The sequence below is a fragment of the Pomacea canaliculata genome, linkage group LG10 (genome assembly GCF_003073045.1).
Source record: "Pomacea canaliculata isolate SZHN2017 linkage group LG10, ASM307304v1, whole genome shotgun sequence".
Classification (NCBI taxonomy): domain Eukaryota; kingdom Metazoa; phylum Mollusca; class Gastropoda; order Architaenioglossa; family Ampullariidae; genus Pomacea; species Pomacea canaliculata.
Window position 1 is genome coordinate 24,919,819 of NC_037599.1, and position 21,934 is coordinate 24,941,752.

At 42.2% G+C, this 21,934-nt stretch overlaps 1 protein-coding gene and 1 long non-coding RNA gene across 3 annotated transcripts; one reads left to right on the plus strand and one right to left on the minus strand.

Moving 5' to 3' along the window:
• Window positions 1–335: 335 nt before the first annotated feature.
• Window positions 336–7,648, minus strand: LOC112573124. Its single transcript, XM_025253176.1, has 5 exons — window positions 7,431–7,648; window positions 6,078–6,284; window positions 5,512–5,663; window positions 5,005–5,271; window positions 336–4,611 (listed from the first exon to the last, which is right to left on the minus strand). Exons 1-5 carry the CDS (start codon window positions 7,500–7,502, stop codon window positions 4,143–4,145), a joined length of 1,167 nt encoding a protein of 388 aa, XP_025108961.1. The 5' UTR covers window positions 7,503–7,648; the 3' UTR covers window positions 336–4,142.
• A 242-nt stretch (window positions 7,649–7,890) lies between these two features.
• Window positions 7,891–14,288, plus strand: LOC112574357. Of its 2 annotated transcripts, XR_003101422.1 has the most exons (3): window positions 7,891–8,104; window positions 8,784–9,527; window positions 9,634–14,288. It is a non-coding gene; the product is annotated as an uncharacterized LOC112574357 (long non-coding RNA). The 2 variants fall into 2 exon arrangements; XR_003101421.1 differs by lacking the exon at window positions 7,891–8,104 and having other exon boundaries at window positions 8,527–9,527.
• The last annotated feature ends 7,646 nt before the right edge of the window (window positions 14,289–21,934 follow it).

Here is a 21,934-nt window from a genome sequence, read left to right on the forward strand (position 1 = left end):
ACAAAGCAGAGATCTCTGTGAACGGCGGACAGGCTCCAAGAGCTTCGAGTACTTGGGAGCCACCCTCTCCACGGACGGCAGCTCCACCCCAGATACCCACATCAGGATGGCGACAGCAACAGCGGCAATGGCTAGACTGGATAGGATCTGGCATAGCCATCAGATAAGGTTGACTACAAGTACAAGCTGTACAAAGCCTGGTAGTGTCCGTCCTGCTCTACGGATGTGACACGTGGACTCTGCTCGCCGAGACGGACAGGAGGATCCAGACTTTGGAGACCAAGTGGCTGAGGAGGCTGCTCCGGATCTCATACAGAGAACACACAACCAACGACTTTGTACGATACGAGGAACCTCGACTTTCAACAGTCAAACGACGCAAGCTGATTTTCTCTGGTCACTTTTGTTGTTATGCATATATATTTTTATATTTTAGTCACTGTAATGATGCGTAATTTGATTACAGATATTATGATGCAACATTTTTATTTTCTTACAAAAGTGACACTGATGGAATGTAGATCATTTATTATGACAAAGTTCATGAGCTAAGTTTTGTTTTATCTATTGCTTTGTATTTTGTATCTGCATCTCAGTAGTTTGTTTTCTTGCATTAGCATTTCATCAGCAGATTTTATTCTATATCATCTTTACTGTTATTTTCTCTCACAAATTTGCTGTCAAGATCCAACTTTACCAACAAAGTTTACAGAAATTTAATAAACAACCAAACATATATACATTTTTTCCATGTGTTTATTCTATATTCATATCTAAAATCTAATAGCTCTTTACACAGTGCAATTATACGAAGAGCATTAAAATTACAAGCTTCTATATGTACCTTTATACGCATCAAATATTTGGATCCACTTGTGGAGTTTGTCCAAAAAAGTCAAACTACAATCGTCTCATGCAAAATATCATTTAACATTTTTGACAGATGTGATCACCACAGTGATAATTTAACATTTATATAGAACTTTTTGAATAATCTGTTCAGAGCACTTCAAAGTAATGATATACAGAAGTCAAGTAATTAACCAACAACCATACACCCATATTCACGCTTAACATACATGCTCACTTCTACAACAGACACCTGCTCATACACAAAGGAAGTACAGACACGTGTTATGCATGCTCATGGTCAGGACAAGGTTTTAGTGAAGTCGCTGATCTGAATAGACACGTTTTGAATTTAGACTTAAAGTTACTAAGATATGATATGATACAATATTGTTTTAATGATTAAGGCTTCTGGCCCTATTTCATGGGTGGCAGGGGGTTACTGGTGTTTTACACCAAGCCAGCAACTAAGGCTATATATTACGGCAAAGGCAGCCAGCGACTAAGGCTATGTCATGGCAAGGCAGTCAGCCCTGAAAGCAGATGCCACATGCAGCATGCCCGAGACGAGAGATGAACACAGAATAGCCAACCTACACTGTATTAGTGAAAGGCATTATTTCAAGGGGGGTACCAATTGATAATACACAATGTATAATACATTAATTTAATCATGAGCGCCTTCTACTGGTGCATGTATAATACACATGGTATAAATACAGACATACATTAACCCATAAGAATCATGTATAATGCATTTGGTGTAAATACAGACATGCATCAAACCATTACAATCATGCATATGCATATATACACAGATATGTAAAAAGTAAATAGTCAATAGAATTATGTATAAGCACAAACATGCACAGGTACAAGTATGGGTATGCATTAAACCATTTGACACCATGCAGTTATGTAAACACACCGGTACAAACACTAATATTAATCATAGGTCATCCTGTAATCAAAATTTATTAACTTGTATGCCCATTCTAAACTTTACCAATCTCTTATGCCTCTGCCTTTCAGCCACACAAGATAATTGCTTAAAATAATATTATTGAATGTATTATATGGAAAATATCTTGAAATGCTTTGAATATCATGTTACTGCTGGTGGTGACAGCTAGTCTACCAGTCTGTTTCAGGATTTGTAATAAATTTATCATCTCCAGCGCCTTGACATTCCTTTACCATGCCAAAATCATATTTATACAAAGATATATTTATACAAAGATATATTTATACAAAGAAATCATATAACTATGTTAACATGTTCTCTTGTTTTGTTTGTGTAGTAGTGATATCATTAAATAGGCTTTCCTCTGGATTCTTCACTGTGCCATTCTTAGCAGATGGAGCAAATATCCAATATACCGGACTGATGCATTAACAAAAGAAATCTACCATGTCTGCAAGTTAGATGTTCCTGTTACGACAGTCTAGATTTTAATTACATTATGTTTGAAATTGCTAAAAACATTCTTTTCTTTTAAACCACTTCTTAGTAACACATTTCATAGTTTCTTAAAATCATATCAAACGCCTGACAAAAGTCTATGAAAGCAACTCACAGTTTTTTATGAGTAAGTAGCTGCTTCTGAATTAAACCATTGTTTAGTAGGGACAGGACATACAGTTGAAGGTTTTAGAAGCAGTTAAGTTGTCTTTTAGACATCTCACTATTTTATGGTTGTCTTTTTCCTTTTAAAACAGTTTTTTGTAGTTTCCTTGTTTTACAGATATTTCTTTCTATCTTCATCAGATGTGATGTGCAAAATTTCTTCAAAAACAATGGTTAAAGTAACAGTATCAACTAATCTTAGAAAAGCTATGTTTTACTTTTTTGAATGAGTTCCTCCCAGGGATGTATTTTGCGACACACAATGTTTTAAGCTGTGAGGTGCTTTTCGTCTTTTAGTAGGTAACAAAGCCCCTGAAAGTGAGGAGAAATTCCTACTTTTACCTTTCTCATGGCAAGCTTGTATCTCGCCTTCAGATGGCTTTTTCGGACGGCCTGCACCATGCCTTTTTAGACCAGGCACAGCACGTTGTCTCCTCTGCAGAGATGTAGGCTGAATGCCAATTCGCTTATTAGAGATTATTTTTCTTTTCCCTGTAGGTAGACTAACTCCAGTGTACTTTCCAAAGGTATGGAAAGCACTTACCAAATGTGTATCAGTTTTAATTTTGTGCAAGGTTTGCATAAAAAATGCCTTTAAACCAGCACCAAATGTAACAGGATCAGCTGCAAGTTTTTGCTCACATAATTTATGAAAGTCTTGTATGTCTACCAACAAAGAAGCTGAATCATAAACTTGTTCTTTATCTGTGATATGTTCATTGTGACTAATGTTGTCTATGTCTGCTGCTTCCTCTGTATCTAAAATACATTCATTTTCAGCAGCTTGATCAGCTTGCTCAGAGGTGTGTTGTTCTCTTAAAGCTCCCATCTCCTTTCTATTCACTTCACACCCATCCTTGATTCGTAACGGTTGAAACCAGTCGAGAGGATGGTTTTTCCCAGAACCAATGTAACATAAAAGCTGTTGCATTTCAGGGCTCTTTTCTGGAATGAAATTAAAAGATGTCAGCCCTAACTGCTGGCAAATACTTGCCTGGTGCTTGCACGGCCCTCCTGTGCATCCAGCTTTGCACGTGCAAGCACCTATTGTCATATTAACAACATATGTTTCAGCTATATTTTCTGAACTGGAAACTTCATATATGGTATCCCCAATCTGAACAATGTTCTCAATGCTGTGAAAATTGGACATCAAAAATCGTGACTGTTTAACTTGACTGAGAATGTTATTGGATATGTCTATGCACTTTCTTTCGTAGTGTGCTTCCATGTGATGTACAATGAAATCCAGCAACTGCTGTACATTGAATGCTTTAGTTCTGTTTAATATTTTTTCTTTAAGTACTAGCATTGCTGCCTCAGCAAAATTATTGGTGTTGTTTCTACGAATGGGCAGGTCATCTCTATAACACACAGCCCATTCATGTCTTCTGTGAAACAAATTATTAACATACTCTAAAAATGTATGATAATTCTTTGCTTTTTCATGCTGAAGTGCCTCATGAAATTTTTCATTAAGGTCATCTTCAGTAGAGGCATAAATAAGTTTTTTTATCAAAAAAAAAAGTTCTGGTCTATCAGTCTTTGAGATGCCATTTTTTGCATCCCAAAGATATCGCCAAGCGGCTTGCAGAACGTGAAAAATACATAAAACAACACAGATGATGGAAAAACATCATGGATGGCAGCTCTCTCTGCCCTGCTATCATCTGTCATAAAAAATGGCAGGTCCATTTCTGCCTCTTCCACCAAAACCATCACTGCCTACAAGGTTACTGAGGAGATGTAAGGCATGTTTGATTGTTTCCCGAGACTCACTCGTTGTAACAATGACTCCCAGTGGAAGTCCTCCAGCACAACTGTGCGTCAACAAAAGAAACACCCTGCAATGGTTTCTGTCTAAATTGCCAGTAGCATCTATGAAAACCATTTCTGAGCTGTGTTTCAAATATTTATGCACCCTGTGCATCAGTGGTGTGCATATCGAAACAACTACTTGGTCATCCGGAGTGATGTCCATTACAACATATTTTTTGGTGGCTGTGTTCACTGACGTGCAAAATTCTCTCTGTGACAGTTCTATCTCTAATTGTTCAACAAATTCTTTCAGCTGAGGAATTTGGGACTCGCCTCTGGTCTCACCATACTTTTCCTTTCCAAGTTTGTAGTACAACCTGTTGTTGAAAAAGGTATGGAAACCAGTTTAAAAAGAAGCTCAAGTCCACGTTTGCATTATGTCAAAAATTGAGAACTAGATTTCAACTGCCTATTAGTTAAATTTTTGTTTATATATTGATTAAATCAAATGAGTCTCCGTTGTGCTGGCTGGAACAGACTATAAATCAGTACAAGAAAAAAGGGAGAAAGCTTTGGCTTTACATTATACACAATGATATTGACAATGGTCATGCACGGCCTTGTGGTTTTCTTACACCATATGTGAAAATGTTTTTTTTCACTCCTTTATAATATCTTTCGTTTGAGTTACATACTTTTTACGTCTACTTTTGTCTAGATATTAGTGTAAACTTCCTCAACTGACAAAAAAGATTCATAGAAAAATTTACCTGTATACATAATCTCGATCAGGACATACAGCTCTGTCAGCAGAGATGTAAACATAATCATCACCATGTTCCAACTGTAGGTCATATTTATACATTTCTAAAGCAGCACTTGGTGCATAGCCCTGTAACATCAGCTGTTCTAGACGTAACTTTGTTGTTTCAGACACATCTCTATGCTTGATAGCTGAGGCTGCAATGATGGCATGGTTGTGACAGTGATTTATGTGTACGAGGGCAGGATAATCTGCTCGATGACTGTCCGATGACCTATAAAAACAGATAAAGAAATGCAAAACAGTTTAACATATGATACATAAAACAAAAAGACATGTACACATATTAAATAAAAAGGAGAAACAAAAATACAAGTAAAACAAATGACAAAACATTATTTTACAGAAGTATCTATGTTTGAGTGTTTGAGAAAGTATGTCAGCCACATTTAATAGGTTGTTACTATAGTTTTGTGCACGCCAATTCTTTTTCAAAAGGAGCGCTAGTCCTTACCTGCTTTTCCTTTTGAAGCCATCAGAATCAAAAATGTTCGTCTGATAAAGTGTCAGACATGTTGTGGCAGGGCAATTAGTATTCTTTGAGCCTTTCCGAGCATCAGCAGTTGATGATCTAGGCTGAGTGGAGTGCTGACACCTGTACATCACCTAGATAAAACAAGACCCACAAAAGGAAACAACAAAAGTAGAATCCCGAGTTTTTGTGCTTTGCAAAGTCCATTTAGAACCTTGATATTCATGAATATAATGTATTGTCTCGGCCCCAAAATATTTATATTATGGTAGCCCCAGATGGTATTTGATTCTAGAACTCACAGTTGTTAACAAGTGCACTTAATTATATTACATTTAATGAGTATAGCATTCTATCAAAATTAAGACTAAGCTGACCAAGATTAAAAATTGCAAATACTGTTTGTTCAGTGGTAATGACCTAATGTCTAATGTGATGTATTAAAAGACTACACATTTGAAGGACAGAATATATCAGTATGGCAAAAGTGTTCATCTCAATACCTATGAGTTGTCTATGAAATGCAAATGACAAATCATTAATATTACCTTGTACATGATCTTAGTTGACAGAGAAGGGTGTGTTCTTTTGATTCTCAAAGTAACTTTTGAAGACTCCTGAAAGCTGTTCTTCCACTTTTGCACATCATCTTTGGAAAACAGGTTAATTCTCACAGTAGCCTCAAAATGATCATTAGCACCACTGGTCACACAAAATTTGCAGATAAGGTGCTGATATCCTTCAGGTAATAAATCCTAAGACAATATGAGAAATAAATCAGATATATTTATGGATACTATTGGGAGAAAGTAATAATGGAATTCTAGCAACAGCACACACTTTTATGAAATTGTCTGAGCATCCTTCTCGTTTTTAGACATATCTACTGCAATATTGTTGATTGTTTTGGACTTCAAACACAGAAACCCTTGGGCCAAACAATCAGTCCAAGTTTATTCCAACTACAGCAAATATCATTCTGCCAAATATCTGATTGGGATCACACCATAAGGGTCAATCAGCTACATTTCTGATGCATTTGGTGGCAGGGCTTTAGACAAACACTTAATTCAAAATACTTCTTTGTTGTTCAATTTAATACCAGATGATATAAGTATGGCCGACAGAGGTTTAAACATTGAAGATGAAGTTCTTTTTTTATCAAGCTAAATTATTAATTCCAGACTTTCTCCATGGGAAAAACAGCTACATTAAAGTTAAAGTTGAAAACTTAAAGTTGAAAACATGAGAAAAATAGCCTCTGTACAAATTCATATTAAGAGAGTTATAGGCTTTGTTCACAAAAGGTTTGGCATTTTGCAGTCTAAACTCCCTATAGACCTGATGACAATAAAGCCTGGTGATGATAATCCAGTCATAGACAAAATAGTTCAGCTTTGTTGCTGCATTGTAAATTTACATAAATCCCTAGTGCCTATTGAGTATAGTCATAGTGCAATATTTCTCGAGTTTGAAGTCTGGATTTATTTTCAGAGTGCATGTATTTGCTTGCTCAGAAACTAATTCAGAGCAATATTGATGCCAGAACTTTTTTGTGGATTTTAGATTACCTGACTAATAGATCTCTTTAGTAATCCATATCAGTGATATTTATTATTCAAATTGGGATTTTGACATGTTCCTTCTTAGTCGGTAATGATGTTTTATATATAAAGTTATGTTCTGTCAGCAGACATAAACATTTCCTGAAAAGGGTTATTAAATATGTATTTCAATGTGCAGAAGTTATTAACAAAATATAAAACCAATTATTTACAACACCTTGGTATTGTTTCTATGACTGGCATACATATTGATACATTTCAATATATACGATTAGTATACAATATACAACTATTGCAGAAGCTCTGATTACTAACTTAAGAATAAAAATCACATACCTTTAGCTTCGACAGTGTTTCAGTGTCCTGCTCACAGAAATTTGAGCACGAAGAGCAAATTTCCGTCGGCATTGCTTTGACGTGTATTTACTTTTTAGCAGACGATCAAACACCCACTCGCGCAGGGATATCAAACAAATATGAATCGTTGAAGTGAGGTCTGCTCATGCGTAGAAACTATGGATCTTCTAGTGTTGTTGAATGAATTAGCAGACATTTTCGTGGTATTTTTCTAAATCCAAACCAATAATAAAGCGTGAGTTGTATGTGTTTAGCCTTTTCATGTTATTTTTATTTAAATTTGACGTGTATTTACTTTTTAGCAGACGATCAATCTCCCACTCGCGCAGGGATATCAAACAAAAATAGTCCACTATCCACATCACTTGCAAACTATAATAATTGGAACCTAAAAGTTTCATTTGTTTATCAACTGTTAAATTTAACTTTGTAGTATTTTATTTCTTGTTAGGTTCTGTACTTTCTCTTCCCATGCCTCGCTTCAACGATTCATATTGCTCAACGATTCATATATGCTACACCGTCAACAAAACTTAACAAAGGTCACTGGGTCATCACATGAGGAAATGACGAAAGTTTTCAGAATTGATGACGAAAACAATAGGTATGACGTGGAGAGAAAAACTGTTAAAGACTCCATTTTGTAACTTGCTGTAAGTAGAAAATCTTTTCTACAGTAATAATTAAGGTTTAAGTTGTAGATGAAACATTTTAAAACATCTAAAAGACATTTTTTTATAAACCTTTAAGCATTATTAAAACATTTAGCGTAATAGTAATAGAAACCAAGATGTATTTTAAAAAAAATTTATAGAAGTTTTACGTTTGGCTGTCATCAGAGTCTAGTGCTACAGTCCATCAGTATATAGGGCGGTGTAGCCAGGCCCGTTCTTAGCCCCCGCGGGGCCCGAGGCAAAGGGCATGTGCGGGGCCCTCACGCCACGATCACACGGTTTTAGTTGGGATCTAAAGTCACTTTTTTCCTCAGGGATATCTCGTCTTTTATCATTGACAGCACCCTGCATACACATTACAACATAAGCCTACGATTAATTTAAAAGCTCGGGGCCCCTTGAAGCGCGGGGCCCTAGGCAGATGCCTCGTCCGCCTGCCCCTAAGCACGGCCCTGGGTGTAGCTAGAGTGCTAGACTGTTGAGCAAGACTCGATGTTGAAGCGATCTCATGCGTAGAAACTAAGGATCTTTTTAAATCAAAACCATTAATAAAGCGTGAGCTATATGTGTTTAGCCTTTTCATGTTATTTTTATTGAAATTTTATGTTTCACATCTAATATTTTATAATTTTGAAATTACTTTTCTCTTGATTTGTAGAAAATGCCCAGTCGAAAACGAATTCGCATTGAGGAGGAAGAGGAGGCGAAGGTATGAAATATGCACGTGTATGTCTTTTACCGTCGACACCCACCAAATCACGTCGACATTTCACTGCATGCGCTTGTACTAAACTGCTGATCTACACTCTATAATTAGCTTTTCGAGTCCCCAGCATGTATCACCCCAATGAAAAAACAACTCGAGGCAATTTAGTATGTTTAGAAGATTACTATAATTTACCACAACATAAAAAGGGAATGCACAAGAACAAGTACATTTGCAATACGTTGTTTCCCTAACTTAGCTGGTTCTGTAGGTCGTACCCTTTACCTACCTACATTATGTTGTCGTGTAGGTCTGTAGGACATAAGTTGCTCTCTAGGTAAGCGCACTCGCTCTTTCGGGTTGGAAAGCAAATAGTGCTGAAAGTGTGACAATGTTATTGTTTACATGTAGAAAACTGATTTATATTGATTTGGATTCTCCCTCTCGCGCACACATACACATCCAATGTACCCCCACACACATATGCATGCCTAGAAACATTAATTGTCTTTTTATTATTATTTACAGGCGGGTACAAGCACAACAACGGAAGATGCCTTTAAAATCGCCCCGAGACAGTTGCCGATGTTAAAAGTATTAAACGACCTTATGGAGCAAATAGTGTCGGAAAAAGCGCAGAGAGATCTGCATTTAGAATTTCATAGAAGAGCAAATGAAGTTCTAGATGCAGAAAAGGTAGGAGGCTTAAGTTTTATTTTATTTCGTCCTCGTTTAAATTGATAAGCTGATGAATCACGTGGTATGACTGTTGTTTTATACCGCCTCACTCTTACCTTCGCAGGCTCAATCAACTGAGCGTTGCAGGCCCGCTGTCGGTACCGCTTCACGCGAGACCAGCGGTGAGGCCGTCACATCTGACGGCGAAGACGAAGCCTGATGCTGTTGTGCGTGCACTCGGCGACACTTGATGGCATGAAAAAAATGTGGCTGTCATGGCTGCTTAAAAGCCTTGACTTTATTTTGTTGTTGGTTCTGAGTGTTGTTTTTTTTAAATAAACCTTTTAAAAGGTGAAAAATGTCAGCTCTGTTATGGCAATGTCAACATGTTAGTGTTTTCTGGAGAGAGTCATGATTGAGAAATGTACAACACTAAGAAATTTTAATTTTTCTGAAAAACTTATTTTATTTGGTGTACATGACAACATTTGTACAAAGATTTGTACGGATAAAGTGTTAGACCTAATTATCTTGTTAGCAAAATATTACATTTATGTATGCAAATGGAAAAACGATATACCCTCTATACATGCCTTTTTACTGATTGTAAAATACCGATATAATACAGAAAGATACCATAGTATTGTAAGTAGTAAATTGGACCTATTTGAAGCTATTTGGAAACCATATCAAAAATTAGTAATATAAGCACAGTTAGTGGAAGCTAGGATGTTCTTTTTCATCTCTTCTCCTCGTCTTTCCTCTTTATTCTTTTCCCCCCTTCTATTCTTTTCCCCCCTTCTATACTGAATGAATGCAGTAATTAATGTATAAATGTCATATATGTTGTATTATTGAAAAATAATAATAAAAAAAAAGAAAAATGTCAGCTCAGCATGTGGAAAGGTTTGTTTCCTAATAATAGTTGAATGACTTGTAATAGCTAAGCCTATTCACCTGCTGAAAACACCTTTCTTTTGCCTTGCTCCTGTAGCTGTCTTCCCATCCACATACCTGCATACTATATACATACATGTATACATAATACCTCTAAGTGCTTTCTCGCTCGTCTTGTGTGCCCGTGCTTGTTTGTTAGTTTGTCAGGTTACCTGACCATTTTGTTTGTCTGAGCTTTCATGTATGTGAACATACTCCAGCTGAGTCACAGTCATTGTGTGTTCACAAGTCCCCCCTACACACACACCCAGTCCCCCCACTCCACCTTGTCGAGAGGTTGGAATACAGGAGGAGAGAGTAATGTCTGCTGTAGAAAGTCGTAATTCAAGCTCTAAGGCGATCAAAACCCGACTGTGGTCTTCATTTACTTTCTTTATGTGCCTCGTAGCAGCACTGATCTCATTGTGTCACACGCACTCACGCAGGCTGTTGGTGGAGGCCTGGAGGGCCGAGGGCCGAGTTTTGCTTGTCAAGCGGTTTCAACAGGTGTGCAGGTACACAGTCGTCTGCCGGCAAGATGTCAGCCAGCACAAGGGGCCCAGACGGTGGGGTGGGGTGGGGTGGTACAGCGCGGTGCAGTCACTGGTGGCAGTAGCTTGGCGCTCACCTTCAGTGGACCAGCCGCTAGCGACTGACGCTCAGGTAAGGGGCTTTGCATCCATAATCCTACCTGGCCGTTCTCCCGGGTTGTCGTTCTTGCCAAGACCCCTTTTGACTGGGGTCGACCCCCTGCGGTTTTGCGCGTTGACACTTGGCGCAGACGACAGACGACAGCTACTACTTTCGCCCTGATTCACAACGGCGGTGTTGTTATTGTCCTCAGCGGTCTCCTTATTGTGTTTTATTGCCATGTATTACAATTCGTGACATACCCCGGGTGCCACTTTAGAAACGTGATCATAGCAGTTGCAACTTGACACCGTGCAAAACTTTTTATTATTATTTTGAAATGACTGAGCCTCGCACTCAGGTCAAACCATTTAGGCAACAACTGGCTGATTTGTCAAATAGTCTCACCTCTCCTAGAAGTTTTTCTGATAAACATAAACACACCTACACTATGATATCTGTATATAGATGTTCCTATAGAGTTGTGGATCTCTTTCTGTGTACGGTGATGTTCGTAGACCTCTGTCTGTACACGGTGGTGTTGGTGTGCACATATCTCCCGTGTGTCCATACCTCGAGAAGGATGGGGGGGGGGAGGTACAGTTGTCTTGTCATGTTGAGAAATAAATTAGGGGTGTAGTAGTCATAATCACCATGTTTAGCCACACGTTAATTGTCATTTTGTGTCGTTGTCGCCTCACATAAATTACACCACAGTCTTTTGTTGTGTTGTAAAGCCTGGACCTATATACAATAAAAGTTGCTGCCTAGACAACTGGACAGTCACGTGTCTCAGCATGGGGAGGATCTTCACTATCAGCGCATGATGCTCTTCTGTGGTGGCGAATGTTTCTCGTCCAACTCCTCACAAAATGGCAGCAAATGATGGCGGGCAGTCGCTTAATTGCTGAACAGGAGAAAACAATTAGAAACAGGTTTTAAGCATTTCGCGTACCATCCAACGAGTTTAAATCCTTATTTAGACATATCGCCATCTTGAAACACATCTCACGTGCCCGTTATTACAACAGTCTCTACTCCACCACCGCCGCCACACCCAGGTCATCACCAGGATCCAGCTCCGGTCTTAGCTTCACGATTGTCTTAATTTAATTTTTTGTTTTTGTTTAGATAATGTACTTTCTAAAGTGATTCCCGATAAGTTTTATAAACTATAATGATCACACTCGCATCGTTAAACTGCAGGGTGTAACAACAATAACAACATGAGCTAAATGTCTGTGTTTAACACAGAATTACTGGCAGTCCAGGCCTTGCAGACTCACAAGATGTTTGATGGACTCGCCAAGGGCGCTGTAGAGACAAGCAGGGTGAGCACCGCTCGCCCACGACCACACTGTCAGCTGGGAAACAATAGAAACACTTGAACAAGGACTCGAGCCTTGCACCCAGCTTTTAAAACAACACGATAATTCAAGTGCGACACCATTGTGAGCCCCTGACAGGAGCCAGACCCCTGCACTCCCAGCCATACATCTACCGTATAGACTATAGGGAGTCTGTTCTCTCCTGCCAGCGGCTACACTTTGCTGGAAATGTCAAGTTGTCTGCGATAAACATGGAGCACTTAGCTTGAATAGTGGGGCAACAAAGGGCTTAGGAATAGGTACAAGCATATTTATGTTTACTACTTCGCGCACAAAAAATAAGCAGCCATTGATTTGTTAAAAAAAAAACTGAGAAGAAAGCAAGATTTGTAAATAGAACTTTAAATGTGAATGTGTTTACATTACTGTGTTGATAATCGGAAGCAGTATGAGATGTAGCATGGAACGATCAGCTGCACATTAAATTAATTTGAAATGTACAATGAAAAACTCAGTTGTTTTAAGGCTGCACAGTTCTGCCCGTTGTCCCATCTGTCTTATTATCACACCTTGTACCCAGAACAACACCCACACACTTTTTGTCTGTCAAACACACCCCCACTTCCATCCCCACAGTTACAGCAACTGTCGCCGAAGTCGGGCAGTCAGTTGGCAGACAGCAGCTCCACTCGGGTGCTCTCTATGCAAGTATGCAAACAATGGTCAAGCACCCCACAATACCCCTTTGACTTGACATGCACACATACTCGCACGCAGACATACGTACATACACATGCACATACACACCCATCCCCATGCTCACCACACACACACATTCTAATGAGTCACACGCCTGTCGACTCGGTGTAAACATGACAGAACTTGGTTACAAACAAACAACACGTGATGAAGGACATCACCCAGGGACACTTTCCCGCCTCCGTGGGAGTAGGGGAGTCCCGGGCATACCTCACGAGTCCATCGAGTGCAACCCTCCACAGTCTGAGGTCCCAATCTTGCCCCCATCAGCACCCTGCACTCCATCCTCCTGTCACCATGGCGCCCGGTCTGTCCGCCTGCAACATTCCGCAACCTGCTGCACGTGCGGGGGATGCCAGCAACACCAGCTACAACAACGCTCGCCAAAAGCTGAACACAACAACTTCTCTCTCCTCTATTCTCGTTTCAAAATGCTTTCTTCAAGAGATTAAACAAAATAAAGGGTGTGACAGACATTTCCTCACAAGTCATAAAGATTTGTCTGTCAGGAAGGTCATCAAGTGCATGCCATCCCTCGTGATGCAAGCACAACACACACGTGTACAGGGTGTTCACGTCTATACACACAACATCCTGAAGTAGTGATCACAGGTCATACAGATACCCCGGATACATTGCATGCACTGGTGTATGGCGGTCAGTATGTCTGCTGGACTCAGATAATAAATTTCTACTCCTGTCCTCAGTCCGTAACTTATTGTAAACTCTTTCCTTGTCTATCTCTCTAAACTGTTTAAATTAATATTTTCACAGAACTGAGCAATTTGTAATCACACCAAACACTTATTAATAACAACCATAACAATATTAACTACACAGTAGTTTCAGGATGCTATACGACTAAATGCAATGGCTGGGACTTCAACTCGGATCACTCGATGACCCCACACCCTCATAATGGAGGGAGTATGTGTTCTTCCAGGTTTGCTCCCTTCGTGTTTTTTTTTTCCCCAAGGGAACGCAGGAAGTTTCATTGTTAGTGTTGGTGCAGCTCCAAATCTAACCCAGGGGTGGGCAAAGTTTCCGTTTTGCGGGCCGGTGACAAAATTCTAAGTGATGTGGGCCGGTAACCATCCCCCCCCCCTCAAAAAACCAAAAACAAAACCAACAACCAAAAAAAAAAAACAACAACAACAGGCCAGGTGACTATACAACACACCTAGTGATAGTGGAATGAACAACAATGAGTACCTAACGGCGCTCACTTGCCGTATTTATTGTGTAAAGTGAAGCTGTTAGAACTGGCTCACAATAAAACTTTACAACCAGCCCCACACACACACACGATGCTCACTAACGACTCCATCAGACATGTCAGCCGTTATTTGTTACCTCTGTACTTTGTTTACAATGTTACTGACTGTGATTTCTACAACTGTCGTACTTGATAAATTACATTTCAGTCAGGCTACACCTATCAGCACAATCTAGGTTGAATAACAAAATCCAATAAAAACAAATGCACTTCATTTTGGCAGACGTGTCAGTCCCAAGCCACCCGCGGGTCGTGCTTTGCCCACCCGTCATTTTTTCTAATGGATGATCCGTTACATGGTCAGTCTCAAGCGAGGGACTTAGAGATGTTAATGGTTGCTATTTATAACTCGGTCAAAAGTTCAAAAACTTTCAAACTTTCGTCTGCGCCAACTCCTTCCCTTTCTGCTTGAGGAAGCAGGAGACAGGTGCACCACCTCACTAGGCGTCAGTCGGGTGGCTAACGATGCCAAGCGGATAGCTAAGCTATTTGTAACGATGTAAACGATACTTTCACCTTTCAGCTGTAATGTTTCTAGTTTTGCAGTGTAGTCAACGATAGCTAGTGCCCAGTAACATGTGCCCCCTGATTGTCCACCACATTCCCTCCCACAGTAAACAAAACAACAACAACACACGTCGATCGACTGCGTTTGTCCCTCCCCTGTAACCCTGACCTTTCCCCTTCCGAGGAACCCACCACAGCTCCAGTAAACTATGTACCCTCCTTAGCTGGGTGAGCAGATCGCAATGACCGTCGGGTGAGCAGGCCCCGTATGCATGTAGACCGGAGAAGGGGTCTAATCGGTAATAGAGCTCATCCGGGTGGATAGGAGCGAAAAATTCGTATGCACGAGAGCCTGGAGAAGCTCTCCGGTCTGGCTTCTCGCGTATAAAGTTATCGGCGCGCCCGGGGCTGTGTAACTCGCTATTCCGGGAAAAATAGCGTCACTCACTCACTCACTCACTCTCATCACTCCTCACTCCGTCACGTCACTCACTCACTCATGCCTCACCATCACTCACTCACTCACTCACTCACTCACTCACGTCTCACTCACTCACCTCACTCACTCACGGTCACTCACTCACTCCTCACTCACTCACTCACTCACTCACTCACTCACACTCACTCACTCACTCACTCACTCACTCACTCACTCATGCATCACTCACTCACGTCATCATCACTCACTCTCACTCACTCACTCACTCACTCACTCACTCACTCACTCACTCCACTCACTCACTCACTCACTCACTCACTCACTCACTCACTCACTCACTCACTCACTCACTCACTCACCACTCACTCACTCACTCACTCACTCACTCACTCACTCCTACTCACTCACTCACTCACTCACTCACTCACTCACTCACTCACTCACTCACTCACTCACTCACTCTCACTCACTCACCACTCACTCACTCACTCACTCATCACTCACTCACTCACTCACTCACTCACTCACTCACTCACTCACTCACTCACTCACTCACTCACTCACTCATCACTCACTCACTCACTCACTCACTCACTCACTCACTCACTCACTCACTCACTCACTCACTCACTCACTCACTCACTCACTCACTCACTCACTCACTCACTCACTCACTCACTCACTCACTCACTCACTCACTCATCTCACTCACTCACTCACTCACTCACTCACTCACTCACTCACTCACTCACTCACTCACTCACTCACTCACTCACTCACTCACTCACTCACTCACTCACTCACTCACTCACTCATCACTCACTCACTCACTCACTCACTCACTCACTCACTCACTCACTCACTCACTCACTCACTCACTCACTCACTCACTCACTCACTCACTCACTCACTCACTCACTCACTCACTCACTCACTCACTCACACTCACTCACTCACTCACTCACTTCACTCACTCACTCACTCACTCTCACTCACTCACTCACTCACTCACTCACTCACTCACTCACTCACTCACTCACTCACTCACTTCACTCACTCACTCACTCACTCACTCACTCACTCACTCACTCACTCACTCACTCACATCACTCACTCACTCACTCACTCACTCACTCACTCACTCACTCACTCACTCACTCACTCACTCACTCACTCACTCACTCACTCACTCACTCACTCACTCACTCACTCACTCACTCACTCACTCACTCACTCACTCACTCACTCACTCACTCACTCACCTCACTCACTCACTCACTCACTCACTCACTCACTCACTCACTCACTCACTCACTCACTCACTCACTCACTCACTCACTCACTCACTCACTCACTCACTCACTTCACTCACTCACTCACTCACTCACTCACTCACTCACTCACTCACTCACTCACTCACTCACTCACTCACTCACTCACTCACTCACTCACTCACTCACTCACTCACTCACTCACTCACTCACTCACTCACTCACTCACTCACTCACTCACTCACTCACTCACTCACTCACTCACTCACTCACTCACTCACTCACTCACTCACTCACTCACTCACTCACTCACTCACTCACTCACTCACTCACTCACTCACTCACTCACTCACTCACTCACTCACTCACTCACTCACTCACTCACTCACTCACTCACTCACTCACTCAACTCACTCACTCACTCACTCACTCACTCACTCACTCACTCACTCACTCACTCACTCCTCACTCACTCACTCACTCACTCCACTCACTCACTCACTCACTCACTCACTCACTCACTCACTCACTCACTCACTCACTCCACTCACTCACTCACTCACTCACTCACTCACTCACTCACTCACTCACTCACTCACTCACTCACTCACTCACCACTCACTCACTCACTCACTCACTCACTCACTCACTCACTCACCTCACTCACTCACTCACTCACTCATCACTCACTCACTCACTCACTTCACTCACTCACTCACTCACTCACTCACTCACTCACTCACTCACTCACTCACTCACTCACTCACTCACTCACTCACTCACTCACTCACTCACTCACTCACTCACTCACATCACTCACTCACTCACTCACTCACTCACTCACTCACTCACTCACTCACATCACTCACTCACTCACTCACTCACTCACCTCACTCACTCACGTCACTCACTCACTCACTCACTCACTCACTCACTCACTCACTCACTCACTCACTCACTCACTCACTCACTCACTCACTCACTCACTCACTCACTCACTCACTCACTCACTCACTCACTCACTCACTCACTCACTCACTCACTCACTCACTCACTCACTCACTCACATCACTCACTCACTCACTCACTCACTCACTCACTCACCACTCACTCACTCACTCACTCACTCACTCACTCACTCACTCACTCACTCACTCACTCACTCACTCACTCACTCACATCACTCACTCACTCACTCACTCACTCACTCACTCACTCACTCACTCACTCACTCACTCACTCACTCACTCACTCACTCACTCACTCACTCACTCACTCACTCACTCACTCACTCACTCACTCACTCACTCACTCACTCACTCACTCACTCACGTCACTCACTCACTCACTCACTCACTCACTCACTCACTCACTCACTCACTCACTCACTCACTCACTCACTCACTCACTCACTCACTCACTCACTCACTCACTCACTCACTCACTCACACTCACTCACTCACTCACTCACTCACTCACTCACTCACTCACTCACTCACTCACTCACTCACTCACTCACTCACTCACTCACTCACTCACTCACTCACTCACTCACTCACTCACTCACTCACTCACTCACCACTCACTCACTCACTCACTCACTCACTCACTCACTCACTCACTCACTCACTCACTCACTCACTCACTCACTCACTCACTCACTCACTCACTCACTCACTCACTCACTCACTCACTCACTCACTCACTCACTCACTCACTCACTCACTCACTCACTCACTCACTCACTCACTCACTCACTCACTCACTCACTCACTCACTCACTCACTCACTCACTCACTCACTCACTCACTCACTCACTCACTCACTCACTCACTCACTCACTCACTCACTCACTCACTCACTCACTCACTCACTCACTCACTCACTCACTCACTCACTCACTCACTCACTCACTCACTCACTCACTCACTCACTCACTCACTCACTCACTCACTCACTCACTCACTCACTCACTCACTCACTCACTCACTCACTCACTCACTCACTCACTCACTCACTCACTCACTCACTCACTCACTCACTCACCACTCACTCACTCACTCACTCACTCACTCACTCACTCACTCACTCACTCACTCACTCACTCACTCACTCACTCACTCACTCACTCACTCACTCACTCACTCACTCACTCACTCACTCACTCACTCACTCACTCACTCACTCACTCACTCACTCACTCACTCACTCACTCACTCACTCACTCACTCACTCACTCACTCACTCACTCACTCACTCACTCACTCACTCACGTCTTTTGATTTGTCACTGTCAGATTTGAACACACCACCTTTCAGTCTTCAGACCTCGTCTCTAACCACCAGGCTATACAGCCGTTAGCAACTAACGTGTCTAAAGTTCGTGAAGAAGTCGACTTCGCCGTTTACAACAATGAACAAATCCGCTGAACCGAGACGCACACGCCCCAGAACCGGTGACGTCATCGACAACGAGGCTGCTGTTTACGAAGATGACTAGTGCACGACGGACCACAAACACCCTGCTACTGTCCCCCTAGGTCCCTCCAACTGCCAGGAACACATACGTCATACTCAATGGAGTGAACAAAATCGGAGTGACAGACGGCAACAACCTACCCGATCCTCTCCCCTCCAGACATCATTGTACGCGTGGTCAGAGTTGCCTGCCCAGTCAATGGAGGACATCGAAAATGGACAACAGTACCCTACAAAGAACAGCAACAAGAAATAAGTGACAAGATGGCCGGTCCTCCACAGTTCATGACAATTGCTATCCCATAATGTCGAGGACTTTGTGTGGACGGCAAGACACAAGCAAGACAAGGGAGAGAATAAGTTCCACTGACCAGTGACTACGCGACACGAGGTGTCCGTGCTAACGGTCACAGGACACAGCACGGGACTCACCCGTGAAAATATTTCACATCTTCAACTGCGACATCGACGGTTTGCTCGTGAAAACACACTATCCTGACTTTGTACAAAGCATTAACGTGTTTGTTATTGTGTCTTACAGACATTGCTTGACGTCAGCAGTACACTGCAATGTTTCTCTGACTTCCAACGATACTTCAGTCCTGCTTCTACACTTACATCGCAAGGAAGAGCTGCGGCCGATATCCTTGTTTTAGTAAAAAATGTATTTAATAAGTTTTTGCATAGACTGCAGTGTACGGTTGACAATTTGATTTGATTGCAATTTGACACCGAGTTTAACGAGACAAGTTCTGCACTTAAACCCACAGATGAAACGCAGGGTTCGGAGACAGACCAGGAGGAGATCGATCCTCGGCCCCCAACCGGATCCGCTGGGGTGGTATGGTTGCGGCACTAGGAGGACAAAGAAGACTAAAAAGATAAGTGGGTTTGTGTGTGTGTGTGTGCTGCTTCCACCATTTTGTAAGTCTATGATCATGTTGAAAGCACAGTTTACATCTGGACTTACAGGTCTACCACAGAGACGTTAATATTCGAATACCACTTCTACCTACCGCAGCGTTCTCATGGCAACCTACTATTTCTACCTACGCATCTGGTTTTGTAACATCATTTCTCATCTCCATCTCTTCCCCAGAAGCACATTTTCCCGAGTTCCTCGACCATCTCACCGGAACATGGAGATGAAGCTGAGTTTGTAAGGTGGCCAGTGACAAATCACTGTCATGTGACCCCTAACTTTCATGCTCGTTGACCAACGGTGACCTCGCCACCAGTTCTGTCCATTTTTCACGGTTCACTCACTCACTCACTCACTCACTCACACTCACTCACTCACTCACCAGCGCTGTCCACACTTTCCATGTATCCTCCTCCCTGTATCTTTCCTCTTCTTCTGTCTTCTCTTCTCCACTTTCCTTATTGTTTGGGCATCGTGGTGTTGATTCCCTCTCCGATTTAAAACAAATGATATCACAGATGGTTGGCCTCTTCGAAAGTGAGACGTTTGCGATTTGTTTGTGGCTGTCGAACCTTTGCAGTCAGATGTTCCGAAATGTTTGTAAAGGAGACATGCAGGACATATAAGTCACAGGGCAGAGACATTCATGTCGTCCTTTTCAGTTCGGAAAAGAATTAACTGCAGCTGATATAAATTGCATCAAGCCTTATGAAACTGATATAAAGCCTTGTGGTTACTACTTCATAGCAGCTCTCACTTCCACGTTCGCTTGGCCCAGTGACAAGAAAAAGCTCTTCTAGGAGCCTAGAGCCAGTAAACCACTCACAGTTAGCCCACTCAATGTATCATCATCGTTATTTCCTAAGCTAGCAGTTTCATAATTCACTTACCGGAAATTGGTCATGAAGCCTTTGTTGAAGCGAGACATTCGATGAGATAAAATCTGAGAAGAAGGGGAACTGCCAGGGTCAAGACTGGAACTGTTTTCCCGTCAGACAATGTTTCAAAGTGCAGCACCCTTTCCTTTCTTTGCAGTGACTATGGCGGGTGTTGGAGAGGTTAATCAGTCTCACCCGGAACACACTGCTCGCTAATAATAGACTGTCAAACTTTCCCCTGCACTAAGCTTTGCTGCGTCCCTTTCTATGTTCGTGTTTAAAAGCAAAACAATAAATAAAGGGGTAAAAATTCTTCAAGCTTCTCGAATGCTCATTATAACAGAAATGCGATGACATGGAAGCGAGAGAGGGAGTATTTTTTGTTTTTTTTTTATCTTACTCGTGTGGTATTTTCGGCCTTCCTCACAGCGGTGCACGTTTTATTCTCACGAGTTACTGGTTAACAAAACAGTTTTTAACACCGCAACATCTGTCTTTCTGTCTTCTTCGTTCTCACCTTTACACACACACAGAGAATATTTATCAAGTGTGCACCTCATCCCCTTCCCCCCGCTCCCGTGCATACTTAGGTGCAAATCCCAGACAGAAGTGAATGGATGGAGGGGGGGGGGGCTTTTGATCCAGACACGCACGACTGCTTTGCAAGTTCAAATGTCAAACAACAGGCTGGTGACACTGAATCAGTGAATGTCCATTATCATTGATGTCTTGATGAGAGAAGTGATAAAAGACGGGATGCTGCTTCTCACTCTCCTCCCCTGCCCACCTTCGGTCTGAAGCCCCCGACCCTCTGTGCTTGGGCTAAGTCTTGGTTTTCCTTTCAACGTGGCTTTGTTTGTGTTTTGTCGAGGGAGCAGATCTGGCTGCCCACAAGGGCCCAGCACTCATTTAAAGGTTTAAAACTCAAACACGATTACAGCGAGGCTGGGTGTGAAGATGGGGGAGTAGGGAGGGTGGAGAAAGGGCCACTGGGATGCTATC